Source organism: Eulemur rufifrons, chromosome 8, assembly GCF_041146395.1.
Source record: "Eulemur rufifrons isolate Redbay chromosome 8, OSU_ERuf_1, whole genome shotgun sequence".
NCBI classification, from domain to species: Eukaryota; Metazoa; Chordata; class Mammalia; order Primates; family Lemuridae; genus Eulemur; species Eulemur rufifrons.
The window spans coordinates 37,220,525-37,244,306 of record NC_090990.1 but is presented as its reverse complement, the minus strand read 5'-3'; the positions used below and the strand labels follow the sequence as shown (position 1 = coordinate 37,244,306).

Here is a 23,782-nt window from a genome sequence, read left to right as displayed (position 1 = left end):
TCAGAGAGACTCCAGGGGGTTCAAGGTTATCCTTCATCTGAGTCCACCCACATATCTCTATTCCACATCCTAGGGTCTCACTCCTTCCAAAACAGTATCTTAACTTTTTAAAAAGAGACTTAGAAAGTATTTTTATTCAACTTTCATCATAGTTCTACAAACTGCCAAATTAAATTTTGGAACTAATTCTTGGCAGGGTCATACTTGTGGTTACAAGAAAGAAGAAACTTTTAAAATGGCCATTTTCAAAATTTTGTAGCTGTCTTATCATGACTTGAGCTGAAAGTTAAGAACTCTGAGTGTTTCATTTTCTTTAAGTCTCCAAGTCAGAATTAGCCATCCTTCAGTCCTTGTTGTCATTATTGCCACTTAATAGTTGAGTCAAACGGTCGTTTGGTCGCTTTAGGCACTTGTTTCAATAGGCATGTCATCATAATTAGTTACAAGTGATGATTTTTTTTTTTTTTTTTTTTCTTAAGAGATGGGGTCTTACTGGCTAGAGTACAGTGGTGATTATATAGTTTACTGTAACCTTAAACTCGTGGGCTCAAGCTACCCTTCCACCTCAGCTTCTTGAGTAGCTAGGACTACAGGTGTGTACCACCATGCCCAGCTAATATTTTAAATTTTTTTTGTAGAGATGGGGATCTCCCTGTGTTGCCTTGGCTAGTCTTGAACTGATTGGCTTCAAGCCTACCACCTTGGCCTCCCAAAGTTCTAGGATTACAGGTGTGGGCCAGTGCACCCAGCAACTAGTAATAATTTAATAATCATTATGCCAATGCATGGCATGGATACTAGTAAGTATTCCGTTTTCCATTGGCAAGGATCTAACAGTGAATTGAAGTTCAAGGACATAATCAAGCCAATTCCTGAATCCTGTTTTTGAAAGTGTGTTTCCTGGGACTCCTTTACAATATCAGCATCCAATCAGGAATATGAAACCATCTTAGGTATTTCAACAAAGGGAATTGATTGTAGGATTGCTTACACAGGTGTGGAAGACTAAAAGAGCAAAAAGAGGTGGTAACCTGAATATAATAACTGCTGGAGGAAGTTGCTACTCTTAGGTTTAGGGAACAAAGGGGTTAACAGAACTGTGAAGCTCAGAGGGGTCCCATGAAGCTGGGGATCAGATTTTTTTGAATGCACACTGTCCAGCTGCTGCTGGTATCCAAGGGAATGTCAAGAAGCTGGTTATAAGAATGCTGGCAAAAAACAAAAACAGAGGACTACCTCCAGGAAGATACAGATAGAAATGCATGCAAGCAGGAAGAAGAAAGTCTCTCTTCCCTTCCTCTTAACTACTACACTCTATGAATATCTTCTATTGGCAGAATCTAACAGGAAACCATTTAGCAAAGGTAAATGCAGTTTTGCAGAATCCCAGTCCCAGCATCACAGAATAGACTATATAGAAGGGTGGATTTGGAGTCAAAAGACAGTTTCAGTGACCAGTTTACTAATATTAGCTGTTTTTCTTAGTTTCTGAGAAATTGTGCCAAACCTCAGAGATGTGAAGTGTGTTGCCCAAATTCTGTTCCTAGACATTTAGGAGCTCACTTTGGATTTCAATAATGACATTCTTTTCTGCTTTGGACATTTTCTCTGTTCCCATGTTTTCCTTACAAGATTACTTTCTTTGAATCTAAAAATTAGGTTTTTGTCTTTGGATCAGTGATTACTGGAGTATCTCAATTCTAGTGAGATCTAAACTAGTGGCTTTCAAACATTTTTGTCTATGACTTATAATGAAAAATACTTAGACTCCAAAGCACCTGTAAACAAATATGTAACAGAATTAAAAGCTTTAGGAAATAATACTTGGTCCTAACTATTAAGTGACACAATACTGAAAATTTCTATTTCATTGTGTTCTAATCTTTAAAAGATTGATCACAACTCAATAAATCAGCTATATAATCTGGTTTGATAAACACTGTTCAGAGCAATAGTATGAAGGAGGGAAATAAATACAAATATTTTTCCTGCTTAATTGTATGAATAGTGCTTAACTTGGCATGTTTTTGATAACTGTTGTTGTTCCTATGCACATTCCCAGTCCATTGTTTTTCTATAAATTCAAGGTGAGAAGAAAGATATTTTAAAGCTGGTCTTGAGTTCTGGTGGTGGCGGGATATGTATATAATAATGATGTTGCAACTGAGACACTCCTTATATTCCCTCCCTCTCCATCTTCTTCCCGGGCAGAGGGTTGACAATACATAAAATAAAATCAGAAAAAAGCCAAATTTTAAAATAATTATTCCTCTACTCATTAGTTTGACAAATATTTGAGTGTCTTCTATGTATAAAATTTTGAGCTCAGAGTAGAAGATAAAGCCATTAAAGACACAAATTTGAGTATTATCCTTGTAGAATTTACATTCTATTAGGGACATAGATATAAAATGATTATATAACTAATTTTCTAATTATAGATAGTAGTGGGGAATTAAACCTAGTCTGAGGTAGCAAAATGTGCTCTGAGTTGAAAAACATTCAATCTGAGATAAAAAGTGTGAGTATAGGCCAGGCACGGTGGCTCACGCCTGTAATCCTAGCACTCTGGGAGGCCGAGGCTGGTGGATCGCTCAAGGTCAGGAGTTCGAGACCAGCCTGAGCAAGAGTGAGACCCTGTCTCTACTAAAAATAGAAAGAAATTATACGGACAACTAAAAATATATATAGAAAAATTAGCTGGGCATAGTGGCGCATGCCTGTAGTCCCAGCTACTCGGGAGGCTGAGAAAGTAGGATCGCTTAAGCCGAGGAGTCTGAGGTTGCTGTGAGCTAAGCTGACGCCACGGCACTCACTCTAGCCTGGGCAACAAAGTGAGACTCTGTCTCAAAAAAAAAAAAAAAGTGTGAGTATAATTAGCTAAGAGAGGCCTGGCATGGTGGCACATGCCTATAATCCCAGCACTCCGGGAGGCTGAGACAGATGGATCACTTGAGTCCAGAAGTTGGAGGCTGCAGTGAGCTATGATCGTGCTACTGCACTCCAGCCCAGGCAATAGAGCAAGACCTTGTCTCAACCAACCAACCAACCAACCAAACAAACAAAAAAAACCCATGAAAAATTAGCTAAAAGAAAGATAGAATTGGGGATGGATTGAGGAGGAAAGAATATTCTTAGAGGAAATTGCCTGTGTTTCCCCACGAAATAGGAAGGATTAAGGTAAAAGAAGAAATGAAAGGCTATGTGCCTATTAGCATAGAGAGATGGAGAATCCAGGACAGAAGGAGATATCAAAGATACTGGAAAGGAAAATGATAATCCCTAGGTGAGGAGTGGGGAGGGAGAGTGAGACAAAGAGAGAGAGAGAGAGAGAGAGAGGACAAGAGCAAGAGTGCATTTGCAGGTTAGCTTTTGATTCAACATTAAGAAGAAAAGGGAAATTTCTCTTGATGGCTTTTGTTTTCTAAGCAAAGTAGGAAAACAATTATCTTTGAAGTCTAAAGAGTGAGATAGGGAGAAATGAGGTTCAAGGGCAGTGAAGTTTCAAAATAGTCTTCATGGAAAGTAGTGTTAATGAGCGAAATAATTCAGTGAGTAAGAGTGAGTGAAGGAGAAGACATTGTTCTTAATTTACAGAGTTTAAAATGATGTTTTACTAACATCATAATAATACAAGGCAAAAACCTAATTAAATGCTAATGATATGATATTGCCAATAAACACAGAAAGGCAAGAATGAGGGGGAGAGTAATGTGACCTTCTTCAGTCTCTGGGAAAGATTTTATGGAGGGAGTAGAACTTGCGTTTGGCCTTGACATATAGGTAGGTAAACTTGATTAGAAGAACAACACAAGCTAAGTATGGAAAGGGTTGCTAGTGGTATTCTGTAATGATTTAGTTGATGATAATCCTTCTTTTATGTCAACATTTTAGTGAATATGGAGGTGAGACCATACCAGGATCTGCATTTAATCCAGCAAATCATCCAGCTCCAGCTCCTACTCCCTCTTCTTCTTCGGCGTTTCGACCTGTAATGCCATCCAGGCAGATTGTAGAAAGGCAACCTCGGATGCTGGACTTCAGGGTTGAGTACAGAGACAGAAATGTTGATGTGGTACTTGAAGACAGCTGTACCGTTGGTAAGGTTTTTCCTACCATAAAGCCTTCACAAATAAATAATTTATTAGGCAAACATTTAGTTTATATTCTTTCTTTTGAGTTGACTGCCAGCAATAAGGGGAAAAAAAGCAAATTGAAACTGATAACTTTCTCCTACAGATTATTGTACTCTATTTTTACTATGTTAAAATTGAGGTAAGTTTAAGAATACTCTTTTCTGTTCTATGTATGTGGAATGGTATACAATGCTGTTTTAGGGCTGATGCAAACCAAATATCTAGGAGCTTCAAAAAAAATACCCTAATTAAGTATATTGCCTGTCAGACTTTACAACTGAAGCTTACTCATTTTTCATACTGTGAGTATTGTTTTGTGCTGCTATATCAGAATACCTGAGACTAGGTAATTTATAAAGAACAAAAGCTTATTTTCTCACATTTCTGGCTGCTGGAAAGTCCAAGATTAAGGTGCCAGCAAGGTTCAGTGTCTAGAGAGGGCTGCTCTCTGCTTCTAAGATGGCACCTTGATGCTGCATCCTCCTGAGGGAAGAAACACTGTGTCCTCACATGGCAGAAGTCCAAAGAGCAAAGGAGACAAAACTCCCTCTGTCAAGACCTTTTTAAGAGCACCTAATTCCACTTACAAGGGCAGAGCCCTCATGGCCTGATAACCTCTTAAAGGCCCTGTATCTTAATATTATCACATTGGCAATACCTGAATTTTGAATGAAACACATTCAAACCATAATACTATGGTTAGTGAGAAGTCAGACATGAGATACGTTTCCATCACTTTTTCGCTCTGCCAGTTGGAAAAATGTTATATCAAAAGAAACTCAATGTATATGCAGATCATTCCTGGACAGACTTTACCAAGTTACTATAGTTTAACTGTGTTGAACTCATATTTGATTCAGTTTATTTGGTCTACTTTCATTGTAGAACCGCAAATTATATTAATTTCTATCTTAATGTAGTTTTGCCTTAGTTCTAAGTTCCAGATATTTCTGAAGTTTTCCCTTTGTTCCTTTTGGGGGAGATCCTTTCCTAATTTTATTTAATTGTATTAATTGAGACTTGAAAAGTAGGGCTGTTAAATCATTCCTAAACACTAATCAAATTATGTTATTCCTGTTCTTAAAACCATTTAAAAGCTTTTCATTGATTTTAGGATATAATTCATCTTTAACGTGGCTTGTAAGTCCCTGCTTGATCAAGCTACTCCTGCCTGCATTTCTAGTTTCATCTATTGCCACTTTCCTTCTTGCTTACTATGCCTATGTCACATTGGACTTCTTTCAGTTCACTGCGTAAGTTATTAGCCCACTCTACTTGTGAGCTTGTTTCTACTTCTGCCTAGGTTCTTCACCTAGATCATTCACTTCTCCCTGTACTCATTTCCATGCTCCCAAATATTCTCCTGTCATTCTTGTTTTTCATATTCTAAAAAATTGTGGTAAAAAATACATAAAATGAGATGTACACTCATGTGTAAGTACAGTACAGGATTGTTAATTATGTGTACTTTTTATCTTGCATAACTGCAACTCTGTACCCATTGGACGGCAACTTCCCATTTTCTCCTCTGTCAATCTCTTGGCAGCCACTATTCTATCTCCTGCTTCTTAACAGAGAAGTAACAGAGAAATGCTTTCTTCTATCTAAAACAGTTTGTAATGATGGTTAAACCCATGTTATTTTGTTTTATCTGTGGTGAAAAGAGTTTAGCCTTTGTATAGCTTTCCTCTTATATTTGAAGACGTTACTCTATTTTTTTACTTTCTCACGCTGAATAATCTAGTTCTATTAATTGTTTCTCAAAAGCTTATTTTTTGTTTCTTTATTCATCATTGTAATTTCATCTGTACCCTCTGTGCCTTGCTTTGGGTGTGTGTGATAAACTAGGTGGTCATTTTATGCTGTATTTTTAGGTATGCATTCATTGGAAGTATTTTACCTTAAAATGTTAGGTGCATATTACCCTCATGGTTATTTTTGTTAATTCTTTAGGGCTTCTTTTTTTCCTTCTGTTATTCATATGTAAAGGTGTGTACTTGGACATTTTTCAGTTTGAGTTCATGAACCTTGATCTTTCTACTCTTGCATATTAATAGATAATATTTATGGAGTACATACAGACATACCTCATTTTATCATACTTTATATTATTGTACGTTGCAGATATAGTTTCTTGTTTTAAGGAAAAAAAACAAATTGAAGGTTTGTGACAACACTGTGTCTAGCAAGTATGTTGGTACCATTTTTCCAACATCATGTGCCCACTTTCTATCTCTATGTCATATTTTTGTAATTCTCACAATATTTCAAACCTTTTCATTTTTATTATATTTGTTATGGTAATCTGTGATTAATGAACTTTGGTGTTACCATTGTACTTGTTTTGGGGTGCCACAAACCGTGCCCACATATCACGGCAAACTTAATTGACAAATGCTGTGTTTGTTCTGACTACTCCACCAATTGGCCATTTCCCCATCTCTCTTCTGCTCCTTGGGCCTCCCTATTTCGAGATACAACAATGTTGAAATTAGGCAAGTCAATAACTCTACAAGAGCCTCTAAGTATTTAAGTGAAAGGAAGAATCACATGTCTCTTACTTTAAACCAAAAGCTAGAATTGATTAGGCTGAGTGAAGAAGACATGTCAAAAGCCAAGATAGGCCATAAGCTGGCCTCTTGTGCCACCTTGTTACTGATAGGGAGAGAGTTTTAGTGGTCTGAAGCAAAGATCAAACCAATCACAACATTCCCTTAATCTAAATTGTTATCTAGAGCAAGGCCCTCTCTTGAAGAATTCAAGGCTGAGAAGGCTGAGAGAGGAGGAAGCTGTAGAAGAAAAGTTGGAAGCTAGCAGAGGCTGGTTCAGGAGGTTTAACACATTAACTGCCTTGTGAGTTGTATTGAACTCATGCTAATTTTGAGCCCAGAGCCTGGTGAAGCATATGTAACTCACTTGTCTTCACCTTGGGAGCCGCATGAACTATTTTTCAAGTTGCATATAACTCATGCACAGAAAACAATACAAAAAATAACAAAGTTTTCATTAAATGAGAAAATATTGTCTTGTTTTTGAAGTTTTTATTCCATTTTCATAATAAAACACCATGGCCCCAAGGAATAAAATTTTTTCTAGCGTGGCAGTCAATGTGTTAAGGAAAGAAGCCATCTCCCTAACATAAAAGTGCAAGGTGAAGTAGTAAGTGCTAATGTAGAAGCTACAGCAACTAATCCAGAAGATCTAGCTAAAATAATTGATAAAGGTAGCTACACTAAGCAACAGATTTTTGATGTAGACAAAACCATCTTTTAGAAGAAGATGCCATCTAGGACTTTTATAGGTAGAGAGGAGAAATCAATGCCTAACTTCAAAGCTTCAAAGGACAAGCTGATTCTCTCGTTAGGGCTAACACAGCTAGTGACTTGAAGTTGAAGCCCGTGCACATTGACCATTCTGAAAATCCTAGGGCCCTTAAGAATTATGCTAAATCTACTCTGCCTGTGCTCTATATATGGAACAACAAAGCCTGGATGACAGCACATCTGTTCACAGCATGGCTTACTAAATATTTTAAGCCACTGCTGAGAACTACTGTGAAAAAAAAAAAGATTCCTTTCAAACTATTACTGTTCATTGTCAATGCACTTAGTCACCCAAGAGCTCTAATGGAGATGTACAAAGAGATGAATGTTGTTTTCATGCCTACTAACACATGCATTGTGCAGCCCATGGATCAAGGAGTAATTTCAACTTTCAAGTCTTATTGTTTAAGAAATACATTTCATAAGGCTATAGCTGCCATAGTGTGATTCCTCTGATATTGTTAGATTGGGGCAAAGTAAATTGAAGACATTCTGGAAAGAATTCACCATTCTAGATGCCATTAAGAACATTCATGATTCATGAGAGGGGGTCGAAATATCAACATTAATAGGAGTTTGGAACAAGGTGATTCCAACCCTTATGGATGAATTTAAGGGGTTCAAGACTTCTGTGGAGGAAGTAATTGCAGATGACTGGAAATAGCAAGAGAATTAAATTTAGAAGTGGAACCTGAAGATGTGACTGACTTGGTGCAATCTCATGATAAAACTTCAGCAGATGCAGAGTTGCTTCTTATGGATGAGCAAAGAAAGTAGTTTCTTGAGGTGGAATCTCTTCCTGGTGAAGACGCTGTGAACATTGTCCAAATGACAACAAATAATTTAGAATATGACATAAACTTAGTTGATAAAGTAGCAGCAGGGTTTCAGAGGATTGACTCCAATTTTGAAATTAGTTCTACTGTGGTAAAATGCTGTCATTAACAGCTTCACATGCTACAAAGTAGTTCCTGAAAGGAAAAATCAATTGATGCAGCAAGCTTCATTGTTGTCTTATTTAAGAAATTGCCACAGCCACCTCAGCCTTCACCAAACACTACCCTGATCAGTCAGTAGTCATCTACATCAAGACAAGACCTTCCACCAGAAAAAGATTATAACTCGCTGAAGGCTCAGTTGACCATTGGCATTATTTAGCAATAAAGTATTTTAAATTACGATATGTATATTTTTTAGACATAATACTATTGTGCACTTAATAGACCATAGTATAGTGTAAATGTAACTTTTATATTCACGGGGAAGCCACTACCTTTATTATAAATAAAGTGCGAATTGCTTTATTGTGACATTCACTTTTTTGTGAACATCTGAAACGAAATCTACAATATCTCCAAGGTATGCCTGTATTATCTACCAGCCTCTGTATTATATCCTTTATATAATATAATGGATTGTTTGAGTTATTCCATCCTTGTCTTGCTCTCACAAAAAAGGCATTTATTAGTATTATAAACAATATTGTTAGATACGGATAAGTGATAAAAATGACATAAAATGAAAATAAAGCAAAATAATAGAAAGTCTGGTGCATTCTTTGACATGCAATGGCCTAGTTAGAGCTGAAGCACACATCTGCCTTCAGATTGTCAAATAGCTATTCTGGAAGAAAATTGGCTTCTTTACTATATTTTAATAGTATTCTTAAAATATAGCAAACTAGTTACTCAGAAAGATAGCAAGTATATCTGAGCATAGATAATAAAGAAGTTTCTTCCATGTGTCCTCAGACAGAGAAAACATCCCTGTAAGATTATTTCTTTGTGATTAGCCCCACTTTATGTGCCTTGCTTAAGGTCACAGATCTCACGTGTAGTCATCCTTGGACTTAAACTCTGAATTACTTGTCCCTAAAGTTTGCAGGCTTTTCCGTGCACAATTTACCATGACAATAATAATTTTTAAAAATTAAGATATAATTTACATACAATAAGGTACAGTTAACCATGGAAAAACACAGGTCTGAACTGCACAGGTCCACCTACATGTGGAATTTCTTCTGCCTCTGTCACCCCTGAGACAGCAAGACTACCCCGTCCTCTTCCTCTTCCTCTTCCTCCTCCTCCTCAGCCTACTCAACATGAAGATGATAAGGTTGAAGACCTTTATGATGGTGCACTTCCATTTAATGAATAGTAAATATGTTTTCTCTTATGAATTTCCTTATAACATTTTCTTTTCTCTAGCTTACTTTGTTGTAAGAATACAGTATATAATACATATAACATACAAAATATGTGTTAATCAACTTCATGTTATCGGTAAGGCTTCCGGTCAACATTAGGCTATTAGTAAAGTTTTAGGGGAGTCAAAAGTTATGCATAGATTTTTTACTGGGGGGTCGGTGCTCCTAATATCCCCCCCGATTATTCAAGGATGAACTGTATATAGATCTTAAGTGTACAGTTCAATGAATTTGTATAAATATGAATACCCTTGTAGCCACTGTCACTCAGATCCAGATAGAGAATATTTTCTGTGCACTGGAAGTCTTCCTTATTCCCCCTTGTAGCCATTTACTTCCTCTGACCCTTACCACCTTGGATTGCATTTGCCTATTTTGACCTTCATATAATTGAAATCATATAGTATGTACTCTTTTGCGTTTAACTTCTTTTACTCAACATTACATTTTTGATGTTCAGTAATTTGTTTATTCTAACTGCTTTGTAGTGTTCTATTATATGAAAATGCCATAATTTACCCAATGTACTGGTGGTAGATTCGGGAGCTCTTTCTAGTTTTTTTTTTGTTGTTGTTATAAACCTGCTATAAACATTATTGTACATATCTTTGGCATACGTAAATATTCTTCTTTTGACCTTAAAGTAGAGCTGCTGCGTCATAGGTTGTATGTTTAGAGTTAGCAGGTGCAGCAAAACATTTTTATAAAATGGTTGCACTCCTACCAGTAGAACAGAGTTCCAGTTGCTCCCTATCCTTGCCAATGATTAATCTTGGTAATCTTTTCAATTTTAGTCAGATTGCTGATCCGTTCTTTTCTTTCTTTCTTTTTTTCTTTTCTTTTGAGACAAAGTCTTACTCTGTTGTCCTGAGTAGAGTGCCATGGCATCAGCCTAGCTCACAGCAACCTCAAATTCCTGGGCTCAAGCCATCCTCCTGCCTCAGCCTTCTGAGTAGCTGAGACTACAGGCTGTGCTACAACGCCTGGCTAAGTTTTTTATTTTTAGTAGAGACAGGGTCTCATTCTTGCTCAGGCTGGTCTCAAACTCCTGAGCTCAAGTGATCCTCCCGCCTCGGCCTCCCAGAGTGCTAGGATTACAGGCATGAGCCACCGTGCCCCTGATCCTTTCTTGGTCCTTTCTGGGTTTCTTTCTTTCCTTATAATCAATTCAGATTCCAAAGTTCATTTTGAATTCAGACCTTGTAACAGGCTGTCAATCTCTTTTTTCTAACTTGGTAACTGACTGTATTCTTATTTCAGGTTAATTGTCCAAACTCATCAAACTCTCTTAGATGTGTTGAGGATACCTCTGGTATAGTTTTCAACCTGTGTTTTCCCTCCCTCCCTCCCTCCCTTCCTTCCTTCCTTCCTTCCCTTCCCTTTCCTTCCTTCCTTCCTTTCTTTCTTATAAAAATTTTATTTTAATTTTAATTTTTTTTCTGAGACAAAGTCTTATCCTGTTACCTAGGCTGCAATACAGTGGCTTGACCATAGCTCAGTGCAACCTTAAACTCCTGGGCTCAGGCAATCTTCCCTACTCAGCCTCTGCAGTAGCTAGGACTATAGGTGTATGCCCCCATGCCTGACTATTTAAAAAAATTTTTTTTGTAGAGAGGGAGTCTGACTATGTTGCCTAGGCTGGTTTCAAACTCCTGGCCTCAAGTGATCTTCCTGCCTTGGCCCCCCAAAGTGCTGAGATTACAGGTGTGAGCCACTTGACCCAGCCTTGAAAAAATATTTTTATAGTGTTGATTTAGAAGATATATAATAATGAAATGCAGTTATGAATTCAGTATGAGTTTTAAATGAATTTGTATCTTTTAAATCATCAAACCCCATTTATTGATATTTGAAAAATAGTATTATTTATAATATTAGTTAGAATTGACCATGCTTGGTGCTTATATGGATTTTCAATAATATTGCTAAGGCATCCTTAGTTTATTAGTTGGGACCACTTAAAAAGAGTATGACTTAGCCTTTACTTTCTTATTTTAGTGACAAATATTTTTATTATCAGAGGGGACAAATTCAGTGCCATATCACATGCCTTTTAAATCTTAAAATTAGCCCAGATTTTTGTCTGTTTTAAGAAAACTGAAATGTAATTATATATTAAATAAGTTTTTAACTGCCATTATGTTGCATGTGTGAATTCCTGTGAGTGAACACTGTCTTATTTCAAAAAGACCGGGTTCTTTTTGTTGATAGACTATTTGGTATATGGTAGAAGTTCATGGGTATTTTGATCACTCAAACCATTTTCTCAACTTGAGTGAAATTCCCCTGTTCTTTTCAAGGATGGTGATCAGAAATGCTGCCTTGTCTGGATGATTATTATTATTATTAATGTTACATTTTAATTCCATCTTAATATGGAGAATATGACTATGAAAATATTTTAAAGCTTTATCATAGATGCATATGAAAGAATTTCCATGGATCACCATTTGTAAACCTTTGCCTTTATTATAAAATCTGACTTGTGTTCAAGTATGGTAGAGTAGGAGCAAATTGTTCAACTTGAAAACAAATACAGTTAAGATAGTTATAGACATATTGTAAACAAAATCTGACTCATGACGAATTGTAAACCAGATACTGTTATTATACAATATGTACCTTCTCCTGCTTTTCCTAGCTGTTCCAATTGTATTTGTTCTGAATTATAGTTATTACCTTGTTATGAATTATATGCCAGTCATAAGTTACATGTCATGTACCCCTCTCTGTGTTCACTCTTGGCATGAAAGGCATACTTAAAGTGTGGTATTTGGGACATGATAGAATTTTTTTCTTCTTTCACTGCATTTGATTGATTAAGTTCTGTGAGTTCTATCACAGTATCGCTTGAATGTCTCCTTTATTTTCATCCCCTTTGTTACAGTTCAGGCCTTAATTTCTTTCATTAGTTATTAAAATAATTTCCCTGTCTCATTTCCATGCTTTCAGTTTCTTTCTTCCAGTAGTTCATATTTTCCATAGCTGCCCTACAGTGACCTGTCTAAAACATAAATCTTATATGTCTCTCAGTGGCTCCCTACTTATTAATATATCCTCTTTGACTTGCCATTTCTTATTTTAGTTTTCTGGAAAACTCCTACTCAGTTTTCAAGATCCCACATAATATTTCCTCTCCTGCGAAGCCTTTCCTAACCTCTATGAATATAGTTAAATTGAATCATTCCCTATATCCCATAAAATTTTGTATATACTTTAAACATGGATTTTTAAAACATCTTACCTTTTCTTTGTGTTTCGGGTTTCCCTTCTGAATGTTAACTTCTCAAACTTAAAGACCAGGTTTTATTCTTCTCTAAATTCTTTATCCCAGTGCACTGAGTAGTGCCTGTTGAGGAAATTAATGGCTCAATAAATGAGTGCATGTATATATATTCATCTATCACAAGAAATTTTAAAAAATATAGTTTATTAAAGTTTATACATAAACTGCAATATAATTTTTATAGATATAAATCATTTTAGTGTTATTGGAATTGGAGAAACAGTAATTTATATGTAGTAATATGCATATAAATATTAAAATGCAAAGAGATGCTCAGTAAAATAAGGCAAGTTTTCCACATTATTACCTGGAAGATGTAGCAAGATATGAAAGCGAGCTTAGAGGCAGCCAAGAGTTTTATATCAGAGCGACACCTAGTGGTAATTTTATTGGCCTGTTAATGTTTTTAGTGTCCTATTTATTACTGCAGTTTTGTTTTACTACCAAAAACCTTCTGAGTTTTATTTTGTTATCTTGAGTAAATTTTAAGAATTTTTTAAAGCATTGGTTCTCCTATAAAATGTTATCTAATGTGAACTATTGTGATCTCTTTGAGGGTAGGATTATTGTTTATTATTTTGTGTCTAAGATTTGCAATGGATTTAACTGAACATACAGTTATTTGTTTAATATAAAGTTTGTTGAATCAGCATTGTCAACAAACCTGCTTTTTCTGGACCTATTCAGCATAGCCTTAATTTCTGGAAGGTAGCAGAAAAATAGGTGTCTTTTCATTTGAACAATTTGTCTTATTTTCTCTTTTTAATCTACTTTCTTAAAGTCACTTTTATTACATCGCATACTATTTTAGTTTAAAAGAATCAAGTTAAATATGGAAAGATTTAAAAAATTTAGCAAGTGCATTTTCAATCTGAAAAAGTAGTGCAAGTTATTTCAAACCATTTTTGTCCCAAATCTATACATTTAGTTTCTAGTCTTGACTGTGTTACACAGATGCACTATATAATCTTTGGCAAATGCCTTAACCTTCTCTGTGCTTCGGCCATGTTTTATGAGCAATACACGCTACTTAAGTATTTTTTTGTTATTAGTACATATAAAAAGAAGGAAAGAGTGACAATTTTATTTGCCTTACAAAGATATCATGAGCATGAAAGGACAAGAGAATTGATTATAGCTTGTACTTTTGGGGAAGAAAGACAGCAGATGTTCTATGTTAGTAGCATTGCTTGATCCATCTGCCAACTGATGTCTTTTGCCTCCATGCCAACAATTGTGTACTCCCCAAATAATTGTAGAACCATTTTAAAGCCTGAGTAAGTAACATCTCAAACTATGGTCTTAATATGCATAGTTTATTTTTATTTACACATTAGAAATAGTTCTTTAGCTTCACATTTTAAAATTGACATTTGATTGTTTGTATTCATGGGGTACAATGTGATGTTTTGATACATGTATACATTGTAGAATGAGCAAATCAGACTAATTAACGTATCTGTCACCTTACATAGTTTTCATTTCTTTGTGGTGAGAACATTTAAAATCCACTCTTTTAACAATTTTGAAATATACATTATTATTAATTATATTTACTTTCCTGGAAATATAATTAGATCACCAGTAGATCACCAGAAGTTATTCTTCCTGTTTTACTAAAAATTTTTACCCTTTAACCAACATTTCCTCTTTCCCCACTGAGCTCCACCCCCAACCCCCAGCCTCCGGTAATCACGAGTATAATTACTTCTATGAGGCTGAATTTTTAGATTCCATATATAAGTGAGATTATGTAGTATTTGTCTTTCTGTGCCTGGATTATTTCATTTAGCATAATGGCTTCTGGATTCATTCATGTTGTTGCAAATGACAAAACTTTGTTTTTTTAGGGCTGAATAGTATTCCATTCTGTATATATGCCACATTTTAAAAATCTGTTCATTTGTTGATGGGCACTTAGGTGTTTTCATATCCTGACTATTGTGAATAATGCTGCAGTGAATGTGGAAGTGCAGACACCTGTTCAACATATTTCAATTCCTTTGGATATATACCCAGAAGTAGGATTACTGAATCTAGCTTCACATTTTTAAATGTTGTACCTATAGTAAAAAAAGTTTTAAATAGTGAAGTATATAAGAAAAAGTTAGTATCTTTTCTTTTCCTCATTCTTACTTCTGACTATTATCAATTAGTTTGGTGTATAGTTTGAGGTTGCTGTTTTATGAAAAGCCTTTAATTTTACTTATTTTAAAATTATTGTTCTGTGAACTACTTTTATCCCTTATGTTACTTTTGTTATCTTCAAAGCAAGGCAGTAAAGAATCAGAAGAATACATTTGTTTTTTTCTAACATCTTTATTTTCTTCCATTCCTCTTAAAGTCTTTTCCTCTGATATTTCCCTATCATCTTTCAAGATAACTTTTTTCCTTTTTAAAGGCATAAACATACATAGTAATGGTTATAATAATAAATAACACTTCAGTTTCCCAGGGTCTCATATTTAGCAATTACTACTGAAACTTAGGAGATAAGTTTCAAAAGGCTTTTGTGCAAGCAGAATAGGTCATTTTATTATAGATGTTTGGTGATTACTTTGTACCTAATAATATTTTATATTCTGGGGCTATATGTAAATAAGGCAGTCCTTATCCCAGAGGACTTCATAGTCTCTGCTGGGTTAGGAGAGGGGAGGAAGACATGGAAATAAAAGGTAGTTATTCATTCATTCACTCATTAATTACTCTCTCTCTCTCTCTCTCTCTCACACACTATCACACATACTACCTACTCAATACAAGTCACTGTGCTTGCTATGCTTAGATCTTATACAACCCTTACAATAACACATTGAGGCAGATACCATTATCCCTGTTTCAAAGGTGAATATACTGAGGCTGAGAGACTTCCTGAACCAGGAGTTCAGTCTTAGACTGATTGTAGAACACTTGATCTTTCCAATGAAATAATTGCTATTATGAAAGTACTTACAGAGTGCTTTGAGATTATTGAAAAGGAAGCAATTAATTTAATTTTAGTTGTGTACTATGTGTGTGGAAAGGGAATAAATAGGGTTGTGGGAATGGTCAGGAAAGGTTTCAGAGAGGACCAGGCTATGAAATATGGGTCAAATATGTCATGTGGATGAAGTGAGGAATAATTTATTCTAGGCAGGGGAAAAGCACAGAGGCAGGAATGATGATGATATATCTGAAGGAATAATGAAGAATATAACCGTCTTAAGCATAAAGTTGGGGGTGGGATCTTCAAAATTATATACTCTGCTCTTTGAAAGACATTCTTAAGAAAATGAAAAGACAAACTGAAGACTGGGAGAATATATTTGCAAAGCACATACCTTATTAAGCACTTGTATCTAGAATACACAAAAAACTCTCAAAGTTCAATCTTAGAGGACAAACAACCCAATGAAAATATAGGCAAAAGATTCAAACAGACACCTCATCAGAGAATACTTAGGTAGAACATAATCATGTGAAAAGATGTTCAACACCATTAGTCATTAGGGAAATGCAAACTAAAATCACAAGGAGATACAACTATACACCTGTTAGAATGGCTAAAATTTAAAAGTCTGAATACTGAGGGCTGGCAAGAATGCAGAGCAACTGGAAATCTCATACATTTCTGGTGGGAATGCAAAATGGTAAAGACACTTTTGAAGAAGTTTAGTAGTCTCTTAAAAATGAAAACATGTAGTTCCCATATAATCCAACAATTCTATTCCTATGTATTTACCCAAGAGAAATGAAAACATATACATGCAAAAACTTGCAGGTGAATGTTCATAGCAGCTTTATTCATGATGGTAGTTCTCAAAGTAGAAACACCTCAACTGTCTATCAACTGATTGTGGATAAATAACTTGTGATACAACTACACAATGGAATACTACTTAGTAATAAAAAGGAAGGAACTGTGGATACAGGCAACAGTGTGAATGAATCTTACATGATGCTAAGTGAAAGGAGCTAGACACCAAAAGCAGTCTGTATAATTCTATTTATGTGGCATTCTGGAAAGGCAAAAGTATAAAAGAAATTAGATCAATGGTTGCCAGAAGTTGGGAATAGGGGAGGGGATTGACTGCAAAGGGGACACAATGGAATGTTTTGTGGTGATGGAAATGTTGTTTATCTTGATGGTGGTGGTGGTTGCACAGGAGTATACATTTGTCAGATCTCATTTCATTAAGCAGTGCTGTTTTAGGATAAGTTCAAGCTCATTAGCTTAGTGCGTGTGTGTGTGTGTGTGTGTGTGTATATGTATGCACACGCGTGCATGCTCCTTCCCTATCTGATCTTATCCTACTTTTCTAGTCCCCCTCTTTTCCTTTCCTGATAAGTACCAAGTTCTAATTTCATTGTGTTCTACTGTATGCCAAGTGTACTTCTAGTCCCTTAAAGATAGGCCTGGTATTAATATTAAGTTGATTTATTAAACTCATACTGTAAGCAGCTTTAGAGGTTAAAAATATAGTCTACAAATGATAAATTAAGCAATTGAGTAGTGTGATAAAAAGCAACCTTCAGGCAGAAGCGATTGTTAAGTTAAACTAGTGTGAAACAGAGGTTCTGTAGTGAAGCCACTGATCATGGAAAACCCACAGCAACAGGAGATAGTACCCACATGCTTGATATCTGAGCCATTTCCTCTATTCCTCCATCTTTCTTATCCTCAGGTTCTATTAGTATTAAATCCTGTAGGAGTGTTTCTAATTTTGTGTGCATAAAAATTACATAGAGATGGGGGATGGGGTGCTGATTAAATGTGTAATTCCTAGGGTGAATCCCATAGTTTTAGATTTTAATTCTGTAATGAGATAGACCCCATAAATCTCCAGTTTTTTCAAAAAACAACACAAGTGATTCTGATGAAAATGATTCAAGAACTATATCTTGAGAAACATTGCTATAAATTCTTCTTCACAGATTACTGTCTCATGCATCACCTTTTCCATTTTCAACATAGGCAGTTTATGCTTTCATTCACTTTCTGTTTTTGCTATTTTAATAGCCTCTGCTAATAAGGTTTCACCTTTTCTCCCTCCATTCATTTCTTTGCTTTACTGCTAGATTGTTTTCTTGCTTAAAATATGTAACAGGTACCTCATGGCCCTCAATATACATGGTTAAAATTTAGTGCTTAGAAGAAAGCCTTTCAGTAGATATTACTTGGATTGTTTACCCTTTCTTCCTTGAGTTCTGGAATAGAAATTGCCTCTCTCTGTTTTTAAATACTTCATTTGTAACCCCATTCATACTCTGATGTTCATTGTAGAGAATTTTTTAAATGAACAAAAGAGGATGTGGAGAAAAGGTAACTCTCACGTACTGTTGGTGGGAATGTAAATTAAATTAGCATAGCCATTATGGAAAACACTGGAGATTGCTCACAAAACTAAAAATAAAACTACCATATAATCCAGCCATCCTACTACTTGGTATTTATCCAAAGGAAAAGAAATCAGTATATTAGAAGGATACTTACACTCCCATGTTTATTGCAGCATATTCACAATAGCAAATATGTGGAATCAACCTAAGTCTCCATTAGCGGAGAATGGATAAAGAAAATGTGATACACATACACAACAGAATACTATTCAACCATAAAAAGTAATGAAATCCTGTCATTTGCAGCAACGTGGATGGAAGTAGAGGTCATTATTTTAAGTGAAATAAGCTAGGCACAGAAAGAGAAATATTGTATGTTTTCACTCATATATGGGAGCTAAAAAAGTTAATTTCATAAAAGTAGAAAATAGAGAGTCTGGGAAGGGTATGTGGGAGTGGGTAGTGGAGATGAAGAGAAATTGTTTAGTGGGTAAAACATATAGTTATATAGAAGGAATAAGTCCCAATGTTCCATAGCAGAGTAGGGGACTATAGTTAACAACAATGTATTATATATTTCAAAATAACTAGAAGAGAGGACTTGAAATGTACCTAACACATAGAAATGATAAATACCTGAGGTGATGGACACCTCAAATACCCTGACTTGAACATTGCAGATTCTGTGCATTTAACAAAATATCACATGTACCCCATGAATGTATACAAATATTTATAGCAAAAAAGAGAAAAAAAAGAATTAAAAAGTAAAAATTGCTAGTTTTTCTACTTTTATCTATAGCTAACAATTTGCTGCATTTATTATTTTGTTTCATTCTATGTCTGTGATATAAATGTATATTTCATAAAATTGAGATTAGACTATATTTGATGTTTCATGATCTGCTCTTTTCATTTGTAATATTCCATCGTGATCATATTCCATATATTTAAAACATTCTTCAACTGCATAGTTTGTAAAACCTCTACCATGATTTATTGGACCATTCTTCTTTTGGTTGTTTTTAATTTGCCTCTATTCTCGATATTTTACTATATTACAGTGAATCTTCTTGAACCTCAATGGTTATTTTCCTTAACACAGATGCCTAGAGGTATGATACTGGGTGTACAATTTTAAGGTTCTAGGTATATTCCAACAAATTACTCTTCAGCAAAGTCTATTACTTTGCCATCAACAGTATACTATTTTATGCCTTAGTCAACAGTTTGTGACATTAAAAAAAAATGCTTAGATCTAAATCTAAATGTAAGAGCTAAAAATATAAAACTCTTAGAAGAAAAATAAGAGAAAAGCTTCATGACTTTGAGTTTGGCAGTGATTTCTTATATATGACAGTAAAAGCACAGGAACAAAAGGAAAGTAGATGAATCAGACTTTATCAAAATTAAAAAATTGGGGGATCAAAGGACACTATCAACAGTGAAAAGGGAACCTATGAGATGGTAGAAAATATTTCCAAAGAATACATCTGTTAAGGGGTTCATATCCAGAATATATAAAGAATTCCTACAACAAAAAACTAACCCAATTCAAAAATGAGCAAAGGAACATTCTCTAAAGAAAATATAGCAATGGCCAATAAGCATAGGAAAAGATATTCAACATCATGAATCATTAGGGAAGTGCAAATCAAAATCATCATAAGATACCACTTTATATCCATTTGGATAACTATTATCAAAAAGACAGGAAAAGTGTTATGTAAAGTTGAGCAGACATTGGAGCCCTTGTGCTTTACTGGTGTGGATGTAAAATTGTGCCAGCACTATGGAAAATAGTATGGCAGTTCCTCAAAAAAATTAAGCATAGAATTATCACATGATTGAGCTATTCCACTTTTGGGTATATACGCAAAAGAATTGAAAGCAAAGACTCAAATAGGTGTTTGTATATCCACGTTGATAAAGCATTATTCACAGTAGCCAAAATGTGGAAGCAATCCAAATGTTGATCAGCTAGTGAATGGATAAGCAAAATGTGATAAATATATACAATGGAATATTATTTAGCCTTAAAAAGGAATGAAGTTCTGATACATGCTACAACACAGGTGAAGTATGGAGACATGAAGCTAAGAGAAATAAGCCAGACATAAAAGAACAAATATTGTATTATTCTACTTAGAAGAGGTACCTATAATATCCAAATTCCAGAAAGTAGAATAGTGGTTACTAGGAGCTGGGAGAAGTTATTATTTAATGGATATGGAGTTGTAGTTTGGTGATGAAAAAGTTCTGGAGGTAGATAATGGTGATGATTGTACATTGTGAACGTACTTAATGTAATTGAACTGTAGACTCAAAAAGAGTTAAAGTGGTGTGGTATATATATTGTACACAATAAAAAAAGAAAAAAAACTTTGCCTGTTTGATTGGAAGTAAATTTATTTTCTTTCACTACTAGTGAGATAACCCTTCTTTACTAATTGCAAGTTTATATGTTTCTGTTGTGACTCTTATTAATTTATAAGAACTTTGTATATATTAGTAAGATGATTATTTCATCTGTTACTCGTTTTGCAATATAGCCCCCAATTGGTTATTTCCATTTTTATTGTGCTTTTTGAGACAAGGAAGTTTTAAATTTTTACACTATTGGGCTGTTTCTTCATAGTTTTTCCCTTTACGTTTGTGATAAGGAAGCCCTTTTCGTCCTGACATAAAGCTTTTGTATTCTTCAAAGTGCTTAAATTAGTGCCCTATACATAGTAGATATTAAAATAGATGTGAGATTTTAGGACTGGAAAAGCCTTTATCAGCCGTTCAGTCTAGCTGCTTTATTTTACAGGTTTGAAAATTTAAACCTCAGAAAGGCTGACCTGCCCATGGTCCCACAAATAGCAGCAGGGCTCAGAATAGCCAGTCACTGTCTTGACTGTCAGTTCAGTATGCTTTCCACTAAACTTAAAACAATTTTGTTGTATGAGTGAAAGAATAATTTTATGGTGAGCACAAAAAGTGTCTTTATTTGATCAAAGCCTCCTCAATATAAGAAACAAAGAGGTAAATAGAAAATACAGTTGCTCATGAAAATTCATTGATAATCTTTATTGACCATTATCTTTCGTAAATGACTAGAGCTTTTGCTCCCTGAAAAAATATTTTAGAGGCTTCACTTTCCTACTAATTATAATCTTTAAGTTTCTTTCAGTGTTAAGGGAAACATTAATTTGGGGGAAGAAAGACTTCTCTGTCTTTTAATCTCACAGACACAAACATCCTCCTCCTGAGCAATCTGATAGTCTTTAGTAAAAGAGAAATGTTTGTGTGCTCTCAAACACTCTCTTTAAATAATCTCAAATCCGGGACCCACTGACACTGTAAATAATGTACAAAATGAGCTGAAGCTGGGTGCAGTGGTGCACGCCTGTAGTCCCAGCTACTTGGGTGGCTGAGGAGGATCACTCTGGCCAGAAGTTGGAGACCAGCCTGGGCAACATAGTGAGATCCTATCTCTAAAAATAAAAATAAATAAATAAAATGAGCTGAACTTTCTGAAATCCTTTTGTCTGAGAACCCTCAAATAGTCACATTTATGAATCTTTTAATTATAGGTGTTATGTTAATGACTTTTTAATATAAACTTATGTATATAAGCAACAGGATAGGCAAGGGTTCCATCTTTGAATTTGTGAGATGGGAATGGTACAGAGGGAAAAACAATGCAGGATTGCTTTCTAGTTTTTCCCATTAAATCACTTTTTTCTTGGGTAAGTCATATCTCAGAGCGGTTTTAAACATTTTCTGGGACAGGTCCTTTCTAGCCCTAAAAGTCCAAAATGCCTCTTCTGATAGAATCTTAATCTGTTTTTTCTCAAAGGAATAGCTTTTATATTTTAAACAAGAAGTATTATGGGGACTAGTGACTTATAATATTTAAAGTAAGGAAATGAATAGAGGCAGTAAAAGATTTCTAAAATTGCAAAAAATGTTAATGGACAAAGGGAGAAGAAATTTGCTCTTGAGAATTGTCCTTGAGAAAACACTAAATAATATGTTATTGCACATTTTGTTTCTTCTGGATAACAGGTTTGGTTTCCTTATTGTATCTACCCTGAGATAGGCTAGGTCTCATTTTTCTTTTGAGTTTTTGGCGCCACCTTGTGTTGATATTCTTAATTAAAAAAAAAATGGTAACAGGCAGTATTAATGTGAAATGTGCTATAACTTTTTTTATTCCCCAGTAATGTGGAATTTGAGGCCCAGACAGTGCCTGTAATTTGACTCAGTAATAATCACTTAGTGATATAACCGGGATATTGCTTTACGTCCCAGTGATTACAACATTGCAACACCGTGCTACGTTGTTCGTAAATGGTTAATGTAGTCAAAGTATCCAACTTTCACTACACAGTTTCCTCTCTGAAAGAAAATAATTGGAATATATTAATAGCCATTTGTTTTATATGCGTAGAATCCCATTCCACCATGTTTAGTTGCCTTCCAGAAATTATAAAGGTTTAAAACGAGAAATTGAAATAATTTCCTTCCAAATGATCTTGAAAACAGGTACTAAATTCTATAGACAATGTATTTGTTAAAACTTGGGACTGTGAAGAAAAATAAAAACAGCTATTTGAAATGATCTGTTTTTCAGGCATTGAAATGACAGATAAAATGTTTATAAATCTGTTTTCAGTTTATTGGAGTGTAGCAGACTAAACGGAATGAACTTTTGCTAATTATTTCTCTCCTGGACAGGCCAAAATCCATTTAGAGTAATTGCTGACTTAGATTAGAGCTAGGCCATTTTTTCTTTTCTTTTCTTCTTTCTTTCTTTCTTTCTTTCTTTCTTTCTTTCTTCTTCTTCTTCTTCTTCTTCTTTTTTTAGCTTTCTTAATCATTAAACACTGGAAAGTTTTAGAGAAAGAATGCTATTAAAAACAAAAAGCAAAGAGAATCATACTCAGAACAACATTTGAAATATCCATATTAATCTATAAGATAAATTATTAGATGAAATAATTTATGGTAATAACTTGGTTTTTTATGTTAACATAGAACCAAGTGAATGTAATCCATCCTAATTTCCAATGTAAAGGTAGGCATTTTAATGTCAAATAGAATTAATGTGTCTAACAGATGGAGGAATAAGCTTTTATAAGTTACATCTCTGAGCAAGTTAGTTTTTCTGAAATTCATTAAATCTGGGAAAATATTTTAATTTTTCTTGGCAGTAACTTTGTATGATCTATAGAAGATTATAAGAATTTCTACTTCTGCCCTTAAAGGAGTAACTGGCTCTCCTACTGTAAGCACCTGGAAAACTGGACAAAATACATGAAACAACTGTTTGTAGGCATTGGACAACAGGTACTATAGTCCTATGATTTCTGAGAAATGGGAAGCAAACAAGGTGAGCTGTGTAGTTTTCCCTGATTTCTGTCAAGAAGAAATTTCTGTACCAGGGTTCAGGAAAAAGGGACTTTGAAATAGAAGCCAACAGCCTTGCAGAGTTAAAGAGAAGAGCTAGGAGATACTTGGGGCT

The 23,782-nt window shown here is 34.9% G+C and overlaps 1 protein-coding gene across 2 annotated transcripts in view; it reads left to right on the top strand.

Moving 5' to 3' along the window:
* FAF1 (Fas associated factor 1) overlaps positions 1 to 23,782 on the top strand; it is a 440,606-nt gene that overhangs the window by 131,769 nt on the left and 285,055 nt on the right. The window contains exon 4 of one of the 2 annotated variants that reach the window (XM_069477930.1): positions 3,895 to 4,100. The exons of the other annotated variant lie outside the window; for it this stretch is intronic. Within the exon in view, the coding sequence (XP_069334031.1) occupies positions 3,895 to 4,100 (206 nt within the window). The remainder of the gene's footprint in view (positions 1 to 3,894; positions 4,101 to 23,782) is intronic. 2 annotated transcript variants of the gene reach the window in all.